The following is a 19,588-nucleotide window of genomic DNA, read 5'->3' on the forward strand; positions in this document are numbered from 1 at the left end:
CCGCTCCTCATCAGCACAGCCCATCCCTGATTTGGACGATTTTGCCGGCACATTCTCGGGGATTGGCGCTTTATCATTCAATGAAACAAGTGAGCAGATGTCTATCGCGGCATCGGAGGGTGAGTTGTCCATATCGGATGAAAGTTTGGATACGCTTCTGCCTTCCATATTCCCCTTCTTCGAATGTGGAGTCGTATATGGTGGCTACAGTTTTCCAGGCAGCCTAGGCAGTTGGTCTGGAGGTTCCGTGGCCTCTAACAGCTGGACTGTTTAGAGGCCTGCTACGTGGGGGCTAAGAAGAGCCTAAAACCCTCTTGGCCCCCTGACCTCTTCTGTTGGGAGATGCATGACAAACTTATGCAGGCTTGGGAGGGTCCCTTATCAACCTGGTTGGTAATCACCTCCGGCCTCACCGCCCTTGACAGCAAGGCGGGGAAGGGCTATGTGGCCATTCCCCAGGTCGAGAGAGCAATTCCAGCCAACCTTTGCCCACAAGATGCCTCTGCCTGGCAGAATGAGCCCCATCTCCTATCCAAGACTTGTATGCTTTCTGTATCACTTGTGGCCTGAGCCTACACTGCTGCAGGCCAGGCCACTTCTGCATTGCATGCGATAGCCACTTATCAGCTCTACCAAGAGCAAGTATTGGCCGATCTGTAAATGAGAGATCCTTTCCCAGGGGTCATGCACAACCTCAGGATGGTGATTGACTTTGCGTTGATCATAACCAAAGCGGCCACCCTTGCCTTGGGGAAGGTGATGGGCACACTTGTGATCCAGAAGCGCCACCTCTTGTTGAACATGGCAGATATGAGGGATGTCCTTAGAGCTCTTGGCGGTGAAGGAGCATTCAATCGCTATCAAGAAGTTCTACAGGTGGGCCAAGACTGCTAAGCCACTGGCAGCTGTAGTGACTGCTCCAATTATGTCCCACTGCGACATCTATCACTGCTCCGCAGCCATCCTCCCTCTATATAGACATGAGCAATTCCAGCGTTATGGATGTGACATTTGCAGTAAAAACTCAAAACATAAATTTGCATAGGAAGCATTTGTTAACAATATATTGAAACTTTTGTTTATATTTTCCAGTACAACTGACTACAGAGTTAAGAGACCAGAAAAATCTGTACACATGTTTTGTACTTTAAATGTGGAAAATAAACATGTGTTATGATTGTGACAAAAAAGTCTGCGGGTTTACAGTAATCAACATTCATTTATTCATTTTCTTGTCGGCTTCGTCCCTTTATTAATCTGGGGTCGCCACAGCGGAATGAACCGCCAACTTATCCAGCAAGTTGTTTTTTTTACGCAGCGGATGCCCATCTCTGGGAAACATACACACACACATTCACACACACACACACACTCGTACACTACGTAAATTGTAGCCTACCCAATTCACCTGTACCGCATGTCTTTGGACTCCAGCACCTGGAGGAAACCCACGCAAACGCAGAAAGAACATGCAAACTCCACACAGAAACGCCAACTGAGCCGAGGGACCCAGCGACCTTCTTGCTGTGAGGCTACCACTGCCTCGCAACAGTATACAACATACTTTGTAGAAATTCTGTAAATTAAACTGCACAACCCAAAATAAACAATCATAATACAAGGAAAAAGAGTTGGCTCTTCATAAATTAAATATATAAATATAAATTATCTCTATATATTTTATTTAATATTTTCACATGAAGAAAAAGTGTCGTTATGGATGTGACAGATGTAAAATTGCCACTTGGTAAATCAAATAGAATAGTTTAAAAACATTGACAGGCATTTTTGAGTATTTCTAAAGTACTGTAAAATATTTGCTTACACAAAAAAACCTAGAAACGGTTTCTGTATTTTGGTGAAAACTTATATTTTTCATGGCAAGGTTGACATTTGCACGGAATTGCTGTATATATATATATATATATATATATATATATATATATATATATATATATATATATATATATATATATATTAGAGCTGCACAATTAATTGTTAAAAGATCGCGATCTCCACTCGACCCCCTAGACGATCTTAATCCAGCATTTCTACGATTCTGCCAATCATATTTTCAAGTTCAGGAGAGAAGAAAACGCGGCTGCAGCAGTCTTTTCATTGTTTCACAGACGTTGCTCAGTGACATTGACATCTCCAAATGATGTCGAATGAGTCACATAATGTATTTTTAAGTTATAATTCACCTAAAAATGTCATTTTTGTCTTCATACAGTATAATGATGTTTTCGCAGCTGGAAAAATCACACGTGACATGTGAGCTGTTATCACAGAGAGGGCGTGCACGCGCTCAACTTAATGATAGACGAGGGTGCATCTCCTTTAGTGTACAGAACCTGCAAATGTTGCGAGTAACAGGTAATACAGTTGTAAATAATATTCAGGTTGTGGCACAGAGTGATCGTTTGGGAGCCACGCGGAAGTATGAACAAGCACTTAGCAGTCAAAATGAAACCGAAAGTGTGCACTTCATTTAAATGATCAAATCGCATTTTAAAGTTATGATTATGACAAGCACTTATATGTTTTTTCTTTCATCGTGAACCCACAGTTGTGCATGAAAATAAATGTTTACAATGTCAGTATAACTACTCTAGCCTATATATTGTTGAATATAATCTGATAATGGCAAAAGTCTGATTTTACCAGTGAATAAAATTGTCTAATATGACAGATTGCAAGCATATATCTCAAACATAATAATTCAACATCAGAGTTATTAAAAGTAGAATAGAATTATTTGTAAAAAACTGTAGACCTACACATAATATTATTATCTTATGTTGTGCCATTTGTTTGTTTTTACCATACCTTTGTTTTACATCTACAGAATCGTGAGAAAATCGTGATCTTTATTTTAAGCAAAAAAAATCCAGATTCTCATTTTAGCCAGAATCGTGCAGCTCTAATATATATATAAATCAGAAAATAACTCACATCTCTGTTTCTCTTCACCTCCTCTTGAAGAAGCTCTATGTAGCTCAATTTGGAGTGCTGCAAACTCTTGATGTTTTGCAGAATGTCCTGATAATCCGTCATGATGGCCTTCACATGCACTGTACTGTTACATGTAAATTCGGTTGCACGCATGGCATTAACGATACACCAAGTATAATGTTTTCCATTTAGCGTGGTACCTAGGGCAAACAGCTCTCTCTCTCCCCTAGTCTGCAAGACTGAGTTTGTCGAGAGCATGACAGACACACAGGATCATAGTATACTGAGCTCTTATTGGCTGCCTGCATGTCATGGGAAAGTTGATATGCAGCCCCCCAGAGAGCAGTATCAGTTATGGAAAGATCAGACTTCAACCTTCACAGACTTCATAAGATTGAGACAGAGGATGTTACATTTCTAACTGGAACATTTAGACAGATTCTTGTATTAAAAGCAGCTGCATGAGCACAACAGAATGTGCCAGAAATAAAGTATTGAGCTTTTGGTTGACCTTTGCTTTATAAACTTCTGTTTCTTAAATGGTATTTTTTTTAGGCGTTGTACAAAAGACTGAATGTATATATATATATATATATATATATATATATATATATATATATATATATATATATATATATATATATATATATATATATAGTTGAAGTCAGAATTATTAGCCCCCTTTAGATTTTTTTTTCCCCTTTTTTAAAAATTTATCAAATGATGTTTACCAGAGCAAGGAAATTTTCACAGCATGTCTGATAATATTTTTTCTTCTGGAGAAAGTCTTATTTGTTTTATTTCGGCTAGAATAAAAGCAGTTTAAAAAATTTTTAAAGCCATTTTTGGGACAAAATTATTAGCCTCTTTAAGCTATTTTTTTTCGATAGTCTACAGAACAAACCATCGTTATACAATAACTTGCCTAATTACCCTAACCTGCCTAGTTTACCTAATTAACCTAGTTAAGCCTTTAAATGTCACTTTAAGCTGTATAGAAGTGTCTTGAAAAATATCAAGTAAAATATTATTTACTGTCATCATGTCAAAGATAAAATAAATCAGTTATTAGAAATAGGTTTTTAAAACTATTATGCTTAGAAATGTGCTGAAACAATCTTCCCTCCATTAAACAGAAATTGGGGGAAAAAATAAACAGAGGCGCTAATAATACAGGGGGGCTAATAAATCTGACTTCAACTGTATATAGTGTAAAAAACATATAATTTACTAAAGCACTTAGCTGATAATTGATTATAAAGTGTGTTTGACATACTATCCCTGGAGACAGCCCTGAGCTCATAAAATCCTCGAGCCCAGGGCTCCCTTCCATTTGCAGGGAGAGAGGGGAGTTTGAGCTCAGGTAGGTCAGGTAAAACTATGTGCATAATGTCTGTATGTGCATAAAAATTAAGTTAAATCGACCTAAAAGTTCCAAGTATCAATTGGTTTACTCACTTTTTAAAGTAAAGTAAATAATCACTTTTTACAGAGGATTTTTTTCCTATATGGATGGAAATGGTTACCGACATTCTTCAAAATACTGTACCTTCTTCTGTGTTCAAAACAAACCAACAAATAAACTCGTAAAGTTTTGGAGCTATTTAAGGGTCAGTATAGGCATGGGGCGATGACCAGTTTCAAGGTTTATTGCGGTTTGGAAAAGTCAAGTTTTTTTTTTTTTTTTTTTTTTAGTTTTTTAAGCACTTTAAGTTTTTTTTTTTTTTTTTCTCCAGCAGAAAAGATATCCAAAGAAGCCATTTTATAGTGTAAAGAAAGCTGTTTTTGAAACTAATAAAGACAGCAAAAGTTAATTAATGATTTTAATTATTTAACCTGACATGTTTACTGCTCTAAAATATATTAAATGTTTTTCAAATAAAATATATTGTGTTCAAGAGAGTGGGGGTGGGGAGAATATATTAAAAAGAATACATTTAAAAGCAGTAATCACAATATTGTGAAACCGTGATATTTTTATACAAGAGTATTATACTGTCAGAATCTTACACCGGCCTATGCCTAGATCATTAAATGGTAAGTATTTTGTTTTCGTAAGGGAACTATCCCTTTAAAAAAAAAAAAATCGGTCACACTTCATTTTGATGGTCCGTTTGTTGAATTTAAGTTACAATGCAATTAATTCTCACTCGATTATAAGTAGACTGTTAGGTTGGGGATATAATTATGGTTAGTGTAAGATGACATGTACTTGCAAAGTCTTTTATAGTCAGTTAAATGTCTGTTTAGCCACAGTATCAACAGATATATAGCAGAGTGTCTACTAATACTCAAATGGACCATCGAAATAAAATGTTACCAAAATTTCTGCATCGCAATTTTAAAACTGCAGTGCTCATATTTATTGTTTAAAAAGTCAAAGCCTTTTGGAAAATCTTTTTCTGGTGGATAGTTTTCATAATATGGTGGGCCACTGCAAATAAATCAATGTTTGGGAGACACTGAGACATGACATAGGCCTATAATTTTGGTAGTCATTAAAGAAACTTTTGACTCTTTTTAACTCATTAATTTTAAATTAACTTTAATTTTAAACCAAACTTCGAATTTCTAGAAAAAAAGTAAAGTTAGAACTGTACATTTATATCTTTGGATTTATTCATTCATTCATTCATTTTCTTGTCGGCTTAGTCCCTTTATTAATCTGGGTTCGCCACAGCAGAATGAACCGCCAACTTATCCAGCAAGTTTTTTACGCAGCGGATGCCCTTCCAGCCGCAACCCATCTCTGGGAAACATCCACACACACATTCATACACACACACACACACACTACAGACAATTTAGCCTACCCAATTCACCTGTACCACATGTCTTTGGACTGTGGGGGAAACCGGAGCACCCGGAAGAAACCCACGCGAACGCAGGGAGAACATGCAAACACCACACAGATACGACAACTGAGCCGAGGCTTGAACCAGCGACCTAGCGACCTTCTTGCTGTGAGGGGACAGCACTACCTACTGCACCACTGCTTCGCACCATCTTTAGATTTAGTATTTTAATAAAACGAGTCAGCGTCACGGTGGTGCAGTGGGTAGCATGATCGCCTCACAGCAAGAAGGTCGCTAATTCGAGCCCCGGCTGGACCAGTTGTCATTTCTGTGTGTTTGCATGTTCTCCTCGTATTCATGTTGGTTTCCTCTGAGTGCTCCCGTTTCCCCAACCAGTCCAAAGACATTCGCTATAGGTGAATTGAATAAACTAAATTGGCTGTAGTGTTTTGTGTGGGAATGAGTGTGTATGGATGTTTACCAGTGATGGGTGTTTACCACTGGAAGGGCATTTGCTGTGTAAAACACATGCTGGATAAGTTGGCGGTTCATTCCACTGTGGCTGAATGAATAAAAAAAAGTGTTTTTTATATTCTTGGATAGAGTTTTGCTCACAAGCATTGTCATATTTGGGGGGTCTGTGGCATCTACATGATTGAAAACCATATAGAGGACACGAGTTTTACACTTATTTTATGTTTCTTTTTGACATATCCGGTCAAAATTATTAATAAAAAAAGCAACAGTCAAATTTTGGTGAGAGAAAATAAAAACAAAAGCACATTTGGATCTGGTGGGATAAATAATAAATGTCCTGTTGCTTACTTCATACCTTTGCTGTAGAAAACAATTCCAACAGTATGTGACATCTGCAGTAAAACCGTGTACCCTAAATTCACAGAGAGTAAATGTTGACAGTATATTGATGCATGTGTTTTTTTAACTAGAGATTTAGGTAATCATAAAGCAATATCAATCTGTAAATGTGTTTATAGTTTAATTAAGGGAAACAAACATGCATTACGCGTGACCAAAAACATTCACCGCTTATTTAGCATGACAAGGTGACAATTACATTTATTTACATCTTGTTGCGTGACTGTTGGAATATACACACGCGACAAAACAGCGCCAGTGAACGAATCCAGTGTAAACACCTTAATAAAAGCACAAAACAACGTCAAAGACTTACTTTAACACATCCTTGTTGTAGCTCTAACCTGTAAGGTAAACAAAGGTTAATTAAACATGGAGGACGACTCGTAGAGCAGGGAAAGACGTGATAGAAGAGATACAGCTGTGGCTGGAAGTTATAACGATAATTATTTATGTACTTTATTAAATTGCCCATTAATTGTATTTTATAATGTATATCCTTACCCCAACCCTAAACGCAACGATCATAATAATGTTAAACAGTAATTATACCCAGTATTATTCATATTATTTATTAAATTATCCATTAGATTGTATTTTATTAACGAATAAACCCACCCCAACCCTAAACTTACCCCTCACAGTAATGTAAAAAGTTAGTGTCATATACATTGACTTGAATATCCGCAGCTGTATCCCTTCTAGACTTTACCTCAGAAAGAGACTGAAGAGCGCGTACCCGCGGGAGTCAAAAACGTCCCTCCATTTCTGCAGATCCGCGACCCGCTGCAGGATCTCATCCAGTTCCCCATTCGCGTCCATCTGCGGGTGACAGCAAACATCACAGCAGTCTTCGCTCACTTTCCGGACTCGAGTTCACACTCACAGCTCCCCCAGGTACACAAAACAAAAGAATAAATAAGTGACACCTTTTTGCGGTTTTCTCTGAGGGTTGTGCAGAAGATGAAGCGGCAGCAACATGCTAAGTTAATTAAAATTAGAGTTCCTTCTGAAACATATCTTTGTAATTATTTTATTTGTTACCTACACTGTTAAAATAAATGATGAATTAGTCTTGACAGCATGTTTTTAGGTCATTGTAAATTAAACTAAGCTCATGTTCTAACTTAATTTTCTAAGTTATGCTAGCAGTTTTAAGTCAGTTTAACATAATAAAAGTTCAGTGGACTCAAGGTTAATTTGATTCAGCTTAAAAAATTGAAGGCAACAAGGATTTTTTTTACAGTGTAGATACTTTACACAAGGTAGCCTTGTAAAAAAAGATATCGAATTTCATCCTAATCTTTTAAAATAAACTGATTAAATATGTTGCAGAGCATACAGCTAAGTCAAAACTATTAACTTTTCTGTGAATTTATTTATTTATTAATGATTTTTTTTTTCAAATATTTCCCAAATGATGTTTTAACAGAGCAAAGGACTTTTCACAGTATTTCCATCCTGATCTCACAAGAAAACATAAGTATTTTTAATTTTGCCAGTTTAGTCGTACGAAATTGTACGATTTTAAAAAGGAGGCGTGGCACCAAACCCCACCCCCTAAACCCAACCGTCATTGGGGGATGAGCAAACCGTACTAAATTGTATGAATTAGATCGTACGAATTCATACACATTAGCCACTAAATCAAAAAGTTACGAATTGCCGTGAGATTGTGTTGGTATTTTCTGTAATATTTTTTTCTTCTGGAGAAAGTCTTATTTATTTTAGTTCAGCTACAATAAAAGCAGTTTTTCATATGAAAAAAAAAAAACATTTTAAGGTCAAAATTATTAGCCCTCCTAAGAAATATGCATTGTCTAAAGAACAAACTACAGTGACTTAACCTAATTAATCTCGTCAAGCCTTTAAATGTCACTTTAAGCTGATTACTGGTATCTTGAAGCATATATAGCACAAAGATAAAAGAAATCAGTTATTAGAAATTAGTTATTGATATTGAACTATTATGTTTACAGTGTTGAGAAAATCTTCCTGTCAAACTGTATATCTGTACTGAACTTTATTATCTGATAGTAATAAACATATAATTTAATCTTTAATTTAATAAATTTTTTTCTAATTAATTTAATCTAATTTTCATCCTTATTTTGATCTGTATTAGCTGTTACATTAAAACTAAAGAAAATAAAGCTGTCTTAAAACGGGATACTGTTTTAATACTTAAAACGGCTCCTTTTGGTTAAAATACGACAAAATGCGGTTTGCTACTGTTTTAAATTGTTTTTTCTTAAACATTAACCGAATAGTTAATAATGAGTTGCCGATATTAAACAATATATTATTTTTTATTTCTGTGCGGTGATGAAAATTTGACCTAAGAGTGTAAACACATAACACTGACCCTTTGTGGTGTTAATATTTTAAACTAAGAGTTTGCTAATTAACACTCTCAGAGTGTTGATGATGTTAACTCTTTCAGAAGTGTTATTTTAACACTTTTATAGTGGGTCCCATATAAACTCTGTGGCAGTGGTAATTTAAATTCTTAGGTAGTTAAATCTACTTTCTAAGGATTGCAGTTTATCCTGGAAATCCACACACTCGATTTCCAGTTTGGTTTTACAGAAAATAAGGAAATATTACTGTATTTATTATTAATATTTGATTATTCTGTTATTGTTAATAATATCCTTCAGGTGCAGATTCGTTTATGATAATGTAATTGTCTCTTTTTAGGCAGGTTTCTGATAAACATAGACTGACTTGCTGTTATATACTGCAATTTTAAATATTTTATCTTGTTTTCTTCATGTATGGTAAGCTGCTTTGACACAATCTACATTGTAAAAGCGATGCAGAAATAAAAATGAACCGAACAGATAGCACATGTGTGTCTCCGAGATGTATTTTAAACATCGTTGCTGCTCTGTTTAAAGGTCTGATAAACTTCTTAATAGGTCTGCTGAATGAATGTGCAACGACGGGAGGAGGGAGTGACAGATACAACTGAGGTAAGATCCAATATGCAGGTTTATTCAGCGTCAGGCAAGCAGTGGTCAAATCAGGTACAATCGGGTATGTGCAGGCAAATCCAGAGTCGTAATCATATAAACAAGGAATAGGTTGAAAGGCTGGCGTCTAAACAGGATAACAAGGATACAAGGCTAGGTTCGAACACAGAGAAACAAGACAGGGAGAAACGCGCTGTAATTTCACTGGAGTAGTAAACAAGACTCTGCAAACTGGATGGGTTCATGAGTGGCTTATAAGTGGTGTGATATCAGTCTCTGACAAGATGCAGCTGGTGAATGCAATCAAGCTAGATGTTTGAGCAGGCGTGAGTGTCTGGGAGAAGTGCATGTATGAATATGTAGTCCTGGGAAATGCGGAAGTGTAGTCCTGGTGTTCGTGTGAGAACCAGCGATGTCTGGAGAGCGATCGCTGGTTGTGTGACAGAACGTTGTATTTGAAACATCTCAAAGCCATTACGAATCACTTTAACATCTGAAATGTGACGTCTAAGATCAGCAAGACCTCAAATAAATATGTCTTTCAGATATAAACATCTGCTAACAAAGTGGTTATATGTAGAACATTGGGTTGCACTCAATCAATTTGGAAAGGAATTAAGTAAACATATTAGTTTTTACAAATTTAAGTGGATTGAACATAAAAAATTTAACTTGTCCTCCCCCAAAAAAAAAAAAAAACTCAAGAATTATGTTGTTTCAGCTCTTTTGAAGTAAGTAGTTTGAACAAACAGCAAACATTATTGTTTTGAGTGTAGTCTACTAAAACGTGACAAGCTATCACACTGGTAATGTGTGTGTTTTTCCTAGTAACACCTACTCCATGTATCCTATTATACCTAGTAAACATACATAATACATGCTGATGATGCTAAGTGCAACCTTAGCTAACCTCTTTCCAAGTATAACCCTATTAGTTAATTAGGCTGTTACATTTATTCATCAAGCGAATAAGCTTGAATTAGCTAACGAAAACATTTGTTTGTCCTATAATTATCCGTAAGTGAAATGTTTATCTGATAGCTCACGTATGACTTCAATATGTATTTCAAAGATTGTTTGGTCTGGATAACATCTGCTGTGTTCAAAGGTCTGATAAACATCTTAAAAGTGTCTGCTAAACAATCTTAAAGACATATTACTAATGTCAATTTAACATCTAATAGACATTTTTGGGAGAAATGCGCTGTGTTTATGGAATTGAATAAGTATATACCAACAGTATAGCACATGTTTGAGGACTGTGGGAGATACTGGAGCACCCTGAGGAAACCCGTGCCAACATGGGGAGAACATGCAAACTCCACACCAAAATGCCAACTGGCCCGGCCAAGGCTCAAACCAGCGACATTCTTGCTGTGAGGCACTACCCACTGCACTACCGCGCTGCCCATTTTTAGATATGTGTAACGCAAATAATGATCATTATTAGCCTTTTTTTTGTACAGTATTTAGGAAGCAACATAATTTGTGTTTTCTGTTTCATTTCATTTAAATTTCTTTTACCCCGCTGCTATATATATATATATATATATATATATATATATATATATATATATATATATATATATATATATATATATATATATATATATATATATATATATTGATAGTCTAATGGGCAGTGTGGAATAATTTTTGGTAGCTCGACTGGAAAATATAATAGCCCCTGGACATCTGGCTAGCAGTTTTTTGCAAGCCCTGTTTGAAATATTCCCCTAGTGCTGTTTAAAGGAGAGATTTTTTAATGCTTTTTAAACACAGTTGTCCTAATAGCAAATTTTTAATATCTCATTCCTTTTGTTTTTGCTACAATGACACTTATTTTGCAAAATACTAGTTAAGAAAATCATTAAAGGGCAGCTCTTTCTTTTGTATCCAATCTGGGGAAAAAAATAAATTCTTAAGGGGACTAATAATATCAAACTTGAAAAAAAAATTATATATATATATATGCACACAAGTCCAGCTAAACTAAAGAGGAAAAAGACTTTCTCCAGAAATAAAACATAATAGGGAATTCTGTGGAAATTTTTTTGCTCTGCTCTATAAAAAATGACAAGACAAAAAGTGATGAAATTAATATTTTTATTTAGATTTTTTAGGAAGTTGAGATGACTGCAAATTATTTTTTTTAAACTAAAATAATTTAGTCAACAAGAATTTTTACAGTTTATTGAACGTGGGAAAATTTCACAGATGGACTAATAATTTTGCCGTCCACTGTAAATTTAAACCTTTATTTTATTTCATTTATTTTTTTTAAACCCTAGTCTACTCAAATATATTCTCTTAACTTTTCCTCCAGTGCCATCTGCTGGTGCATTATAGCAATAAACATATCAAATACAGTATTTTGTCAAACTTTTGTCAAACCTGTCACAGATTACAGTAACAAAAGCACAAATACTAACGAAAAAAGAAAGCGTTACCAAATATGCATTTGAAGCACATCAGGCAGTCACTGATGCATATCAAATATCAAAGAAGACAAAATGCTGACATATGATGAAAACTTTCTGGTTAACCAGAAAAAGAGACAAATAGTACTGTTTTCTACATCTGTTCATGAGCTCCGGTAAGAAAATGGTGACAATTTGTAAAAAGATTAACAAGTCCTAAACACAGTGCAATGGTTATTAATGAAGCACATTTTAAGATGATCAGATTTATTATTTTAAGCAACAACGCAATAAATAAATAAAATAACATTATGAGAAAAAGGTTAGACTTATTTTATTTCAGCTACACAGTAATGCAACATTTGCAGTTAGTTTAAGTTGATGTACAAAAAGTAACTAAAAATGGAATAAAACTATTATAATTTATTATATATATATATATATATATATATATATATATATATATATATATATATATATATATATATATATTGTAGTAAACAATATTATAATTAAAGACAAAAACACTTTTAGGAAAATTCAAGTAATTCACTTTTGATTATATATATATATATATATATATATATATATATATATATATATATATATATATATATATATTTATATATTTATATATCAGCAGTTTTGAATTTTTAAGCTTTTTTTTTGTTAGTCTACAGAATAATAATAATAATAATTCGTTCATTTATATAACAAACCATTGTTATACAATAACTAATTACTCTAACGTGCCTAGTTAACCTAGTTAATTAAAAAACCTCTGTCTGAGTCTGCTTGAATCTGATTGCAAACTGTTGATTGCCGTGTAATATTCTGCAATAACAGCACTCGTACAGCCTCTTCACCCTTGTGTATTACTCCGCCCTCATAGAGTGAATAAACTCACTATAGTTGGACAAATATTGCAGCTGTTGGACAACATCATGTACTTTTGAGGCTTCTTAGGCAAGAATGTAGTTGTTTAGTTTGCAACTATGCAGTTTATTTATAAGGATAGTGCCTATATTTACATGTTTATAATTTTAGAGATTCAGCACATTGGCGGCCATCAGCCTGTCTTTGAGCAGAGCAAAGACGGTTGAAGTTCTGCCACAAGATGGCAACAGAGACCACATAATATGTACTTAGGGGAGGAATAACTTAAAATTCAAGCTACAGCTGATCAAGTCATAATAAAACAGGTACGTGATATTCTAAGTCGATCTCTCTCTTGTGTATGTTGTAGCGATGTATTTATACCCTAGTAATCTGCTCGTGTTTGCTTTGCTTTGACTTTTTCACTGTTAATTGTTGTGATCTCTCGATTGCAACAGATATCTCTGTAGACTGATGGCATTTCATCCCGTTCAGCTTTGTAATCTTAAAATGTGAGCAAAATCACCTGTTTTGTCATCACTTTAGACATTACGCTAGAGAATCATTCAAATGCTACCTTTAATATGATATTGGTGAGGTAGCAACGGTTTCTGTTGTTCTGACGTCAGCTGCAGATGTGAATGAACGGCAGAAGAAAGTAGTTCCTCAGACAAAAGGGTTTGTAGGCTCTCCATGTTTGATCTTCATTTTTATGTACACGATTATGCTGTGAAACTGTTGTATACAGTAAACACAATATCACACTCGTAGCAGTGCGATATGGCTGTATATAGTCACTAGTGGGACACAACGCACACCTCCAACCAGTGTCGATATACAGCCAAATTGCACTGCTAAGAGTGTGATATTGATCATATATGTACACACACACACACACCCCTGCTGAAAAATCCAGCTTAAACCAGCCTAGGCTGATTGGCTGGTTTTAGCTGGTCAACCAGGCTGGTTTTAGAGGGGTTTTGGTCTTAGCTGGTTAGGCTGGGAGATGACCAGCTAAAACCAGCGTGACCAGCCTAGCCAGGCTGGGAGCCCAGCCAAAACCAGCTATGTCCAGCTTAAACCAGGCTGGTCAAGCTGGTTTTAGCTGGATTTAGTTGGTCATTTTCCAGCCTGACCAGCTAAGACCAGGCTGGAAATGGCTGGAAACCAGCCTGGAAATGGCCAAAACCCCTCTAAAACCAGCCTGGTCGACCAGCTAAAACCAGCCAACCAGCCTAGGCTGGTTTAAGCTGGATTTTTTAGCAGGGACTAAACTAAAACAGTATCCCAATTTGCAAATTAAGTGAAAGAAAATAAAGAAATAAAATAAAAACTGAAGAAAACAATATTAATTTTGTTAATAAACTTGAAAATCCTTTTCATTTCTTTAAAAGAGCTAGAGATACTTTTTAAATATGTAATGGCACATAACATTTAGACTTATGTTTAAACAGAAGCTGCTTGAAATGTATTTCAGTTGCCATTTATTTATCACTCATTTAAAAACGGTGTCAGTCTACGTCGGCCACAAACCGCAAACCAAAACGTAGCTTCCTGTCAGCTCTGCATTCGATTAGCACAGCAGTAACACATGTCTGAGAATCTTACCTTATCTGTCGCCATGATCGCTGAACTGCCAAACTCTGGTGAGAATCCTTCAAACCTCAGTGTGAAAGAGGTCGACGAGACAAGGCTTATAAACCCGACACTTTATATTCCGCACATGACAGAAAGACGCTTTTGACTGTACTCTTTCCTGGCAGCAGGAGGAGGACTTTTCTTTTCTGTTTGGTTTGAATTCAGTGCGAACAAAGCAGTGCTGTTTAGTGATGTCATGAGTGATGAGAGCTGCTTCTCTCTTCTTTCACTGTATTGTCTTTGGATGGGTAAAGGGATAGTTCTCTCAGAAATGAAAATTTAGGTCATTGACCAAATACATAATTTTTGTCTTCTGTAGAATATTAAAGGGGGCCTATTATGCCTATTATGCCTATGACCTATTACAAGATGTAAAATAAATCTCTGATGTGCCTATAGTGTGTATGTGAAGTTTCCACTCATTTTAACCCATAAATAATGTTTTAGAACTATTCAGAACTGCTCATTTTAGCCTTTAATCCAAATTGTGGCATTTATATATATTTATATACAGTTGAAGTCAGAATTATTAGCCCCCTTTGAATTTTTATTTTTTTTTTAAATATTTCCCAAATGATGTTTAACAGAGCAAGGAAATTTTCACAGTATGTCTGATAATATTTTTTCCTTTTGGATAAAGTAATATTTGTTGTATTTTGGCTAGAATGAAAGCAGTTTTAAATTTTTTTAAAAACATTTTAAAGTCAAAATTATTAGCCCCTTTAAGCTATATTTTTCTCGATAGTCTACAGTGCAGCCATCATCATACAATAACTTGCCTAATTACCCTAACCTGCCTAGTTAACCTAATTAACATAGTTTAACCTTTAATAAGTGTGTTTAAACCCATCATAAAAGTGATTTTTGCAGAATAGGTCACCTCTGAAGGGAAGACTCTGAAGGGAATTGCCTTGTTTTCCTTCTGGAGCATCAGTGAGAGTTTAAACCTTTTTTAACAGTTGTGTTTGAGACTCCCAATCAGAAAACCACACACTGTATTGAAAACCAAAGGTGTGCAAACTTTTGCAGGGGGGTATTTTACTAATTTAAGCTAGATTTTTGTGTAGTGAACTATATGTAAACATATTTTATGTAAAATATCTAAATAGAAATGATCATGCATTTTGTACGATCTCTCTTATTTTGTTTAAGTTATTCACATTTTGGCAAGTTCCTCAAGGGGTATGTAAACCTTTGAGCACAACTGTATCATCAAGAAACGAAGCTCATGCTCTTGACACTCATGCTCTTGATTTTTTTTTTTTTTTTTTGCCCAGGCTGTGTGTTATATCACCTTATTCTCCACCGACGAGCGGGCGCTGCCATTTCAATCTTTTTGGCTTGAGACTTCCGGTCTCATTCACTTCCATTCGTTTTTTGACGTTAAAAACTGCTCGATACGCTGCTTGATGTTGCAATTTGATATTTTCTTATTATATTATTCTACTTGGTCTGTATAGTCATGCAAACATTTGTTTGTAGAGCGAGTAGTTTGACCGTTTTCTGCCGTTTATTATTCCTAGTCATTTCTCCCATATTCGACTGAATCGGAAGTTCTAAGACAATCGCAAAAACAGGTGCACTTCCGCATTTTAGAATAAGGTCAATAATATTGTAAATTATGTTCAATATCTTGCATTGATGATTGTTATTTCTTTATAGGACCTCAGTGTATCATCAGGAGCCATAGGCATTGATTTAGATTTGCCTGTGTTTATGTTTATTTTTTTAAAACTTGACTCTTTGCATTATATAAATCTCCAATGACCGCAGATTCAGCTAAACTCCTCTTTAATGTAATCTACTGACAGAAAAATGTGATCTACAATATTTCTTTAAAGGCCTGAAGGTAAGTAACTGTAAAGTTTCATTTTTTGGGTGAACTATTCATTTAAAACCTGCTATATCGATCCAGCGTTCAGAAAATGTACTGTATGTTTATACAAATAAAAACAAGCCATTGAAGATACAGATTTATTATGAGTAAAGGCACTGAAGTTTATAGTGAGCTGCTTTCAGAATTGAAGCTGCAAGTACATCATTGTGTTTTCTGCTTGTAATTGTTAATATTTTTGGCCCCTCTCATCCTACATCCTAACAATCACAACTCATGAGCATAATATTCATCAAATAGCTAAACATACAGGACAAGCTTTTTGATTTACATAGTTTTTTAATTCCCATGTTTTTTGAAACTGGAGTACCCAAAGGAAACCCACGCAAACACGGGGAGAACATGCAAAATCCACACAGAGATGGCCGAGCTGGGACTCAAACTATCAACCCTTTGCTGTGAAGTGACAGTGCTTTTAAAATACAAAATATTCAACGTGTAGCCAAGACTTTACCAAAATGTTTTATTTATTAACATACAGTACAGTTGTTAACTTACAAAACACTTCTGAAGCATTTATTAATCTTACTTCGCGTTTTACAATATTATGTTTGATTTTATTATTAGTAAATACTGCCTGTAACCTGAGCTATCATGAAGGATTAACAGCCCTTTTTTACAAAAATGAGTAAAGACTACAGCAAACTATTGCTTATTGTTAGTTAATGCATTAACTAATATTAAACGATGGAACTCATTTATAGTTTTATTATATATATATGTATATATATATATATATATATATATATATATGTATATATATATATATATATATATATATATATATATATATATAAGTTCTGTTTAAAGTGAGTTGTCTTTATGAATACAGACAAATGCCACTTCCCAGCAACAATTGTTTTTGTTTAAAAGACGTCTAGTCGACATCCAAACGTAGATGTCTTAGCTAAAGCAATGCTCAATTTGGGCAGTCAGTGAAGGACTTCTAACAGAAACCTAAAAATTTAATGACTAGTCTATTTTTGGACTGTTGTTAAGATTGTTGTAAAACAAACCAAGCCGATGGTCAGCTGTTGGAATTTTTCTGGTTAGCATTGGTCTGGCTAATGGTTTGGAGCAAGTTTCAGCATGTAGAATCACGTTGGTCGTCAGTTGAAGAGAGCACTTTGATTGGTTATTCAGCAACCCTACTGATATAGCCAGCTTCAACCAGCCTAGACTGGTTGGCTGGTTTTAGCTGGTCAACCAGGCTGGTTTTAGAGGGGTTTTGGCAACTTCCAGGCTGGTCTCCAGCCTGGTCTTAGTTGGTCAGGCTGGAAGATGACCAGCTAAAACCAGCGTGACCAGCCTAGCCAGGCTGGGAGCCCAGCCAAAACCAGCTATGTCCAGCTTAAACCAGGCTGGTCAAGCTGTTTTTAACTGGTTTTAGCTGGTCATTTGCCAACCTGACCAGCTAAGACCAGGCTGGAAATGGCTGGAAACTAGTCTGGAAGTGGCCAAAACCCCTCTAAAACCAGCCTGGTTGACCAGCTAAAACCAGCCAACCAGTCTAGGCTGGTTTAAGCTGTTTTTTTTTCAGCAGGGAACAAATCAGAGCACGAGAACAAAAACTAAAGTGATGTACTTAAGTAAACAATTTATGTCAAGTAGGAACACAAAGAAGGTGGCTGTAATTTTGCTGCATTTCTCAAATATTTGCAAATGATACGGATTTTTAGCCAAAAAAGTCTGTTTAGACATTTTTTAGGCCCTGTCCACACGAACACAGGTATTTTCAAAGCCGTACTTTTTTCTATACGGTTTCGCTGTTTGTCCACACAAAAACGCAGTCAGGACTGAAACCAAACTTTTTGAAAACTCTAACCAGATTTTCCAAAACTCCGGATAAAGCACGGTCATGTAGAAACTACAACCGGAGTTTACGTCTCACGATGTCAGCGTACACAGCTTTATGCTTTCTGATTGGCCAACACAACTGCTTTTACACTAAATGAGGAAAACGCAAATGAGGCAAAATCCCACACATCCACAGCAACCGCATCACATATTTGCATATCTGAGGCTTTCCTTGCCCTGCTCTCCAAACAAATAAGGAATTACGGATTTGATCAACTGGTCTCTGAATGCAATTGACACCATCTTTTCGACGAGAAGTCTAAGTTCAGGGGAACCCAACTGTCCTGCAGGAACATTTGCAGCTCTATACATAATGGACATGTGAGAGAAGTGGCATGTCATGTGCCTGGCTGCTCTGTCCCTGGAGGATATTTAAGATATCTATTCAGAACTCAGAATAGGGTTTCTGCTGATGGGCTTAGGAAGTGGTCAGTGCGACTTAAAACCCCAACAAGCAGGCCAGCTGGATTGAAATGATGGTGAGAAGGTTTTGTTAGTATTTAGTCTGTGGCTATAGACCGCAAATTGGAAAACATTGGGGAGAAACTAGCAGCTTTGCAACAAGATTTAGACAGACCTGGAGACCAGTGTCAGACATTAGATATTTGCAAAATTGACAGATATTGACCCTAATACTGACCCAAATTTATTCTCTTTCCGCTTCCCTGTGGCTTTCCTGCCAGACGGCCTCGGCTAGAGACAAACAACTTTTCCCGGAGCACTTGATAACGAGATGCTCAAGTTCCTTCCTTCCCTCCCCTTTCCCTGTTTCAAGAGTGTTCACGTCTAGAACGTGCTGACGTGAGATGTCTAATTTAGCCAATCAGAACAGTTAGACGCATTCATGTCTGCGCTGTTTACGAAGATAAAAGCCTTTGAATATTTTCCAGACACATTTAGCTGCTAGATGTTAGTCAGGTAACGTTTCCATGTTCCTTCTTAATGCCAACTGTGCAAATAATTATCGATAAGATGCTTATGATAAGCCGTTGTTTGTTTACCTTCAAGGTCTGCTTCTTTAAGTTGCTTGATGCATCTGTGTGCACGTGAACCAGCTGGTGAGCGCCAGCACACATACATATTATGTACATCTTGACATGCGAAAGTGTTTCTCCATATGTTTGCATCGAAGATGTTCACAATACATACTCACCCACTGTGTGTAGTCAAATGTTTACAAATAAAAGCTCAGCCCTTTAGAGCTCATTTCTGGTTAATGTTTGGAATAGATGTTTGATTGTTCTTTCCGGAAAAAAAAACTCCTGAACGTCCTCACCTATGTTAACAGCGCTTTTTGAATCT

General features: G+C 35.9%; 1 protein-coding gene and 1 long non-coding RNA gene across 24 annotated transcripts in view; one reads left to right on the forward strand and one right to left on the reverse strand.

Annotated features, from left to right (window-relative positions):
* The window catches only part of mindy4b (MINDY family member 4B), a 29,037-nt gene extending 14,037 nt beyond the window's left edge, over positions 1–15,000 (reverse strand). For 2 of the 23 annotated variants that reach the window (XR_015508914.1, XM_087283597.1), the window contains exon 1: positions 2,956–3,339. Coding sequence is in view for 11 of the 23 variants with exons in the window: in XM_087283597.1 (XP_087139723.1) it covers positions 2,956–3,213 (258 nt within the window). In the remaining 12 variants the exon portion in view is untranslated. Of the gene's footprint in view, positions 1–2,955; positions 3,340–6,575; positions 6,640–6,942; positions 7,212–7,338; positions 7,515–14,505 lie in introns of those variants that run through there. The other 21 variants (XR_015508909.1, XR_015508908.1, XM_087283598.1 and 18 more) reach the window with 21 other exon arrangements.
* Positions 15,001–16,870: 1,870 nt separating this feature from the next.
* Positions 16,871–19,429, forward strand: LOC147833560 (uncharacterized). The gene is made up of 4 exons (XR_015509024.1): positions 16,871–17,008; positions 17,228–17,639; positions 17,939–19,132; positions 19,201–19,429. It is a non-coding gene; the product is annotated as an uncharacterized LOC147833560 (long non-coding RNA).
* Positions 19,430–19,588: the final 159 nt, after the last annotated feature.

This window comes from Danio rerio, chromosome 15 (assembly GCF_052040795.2).
Source record: "Danio rerio strain M-AB ecotype USA chromosome 15, GRCz13ab, whole genome shotgun sequence".
NCBI classification, from domain to species: Eukaryota; Metazoa; Chordata; class Actinopteri; order Cypriniformes; family Danionidae; genus Danio; species Danio rerio.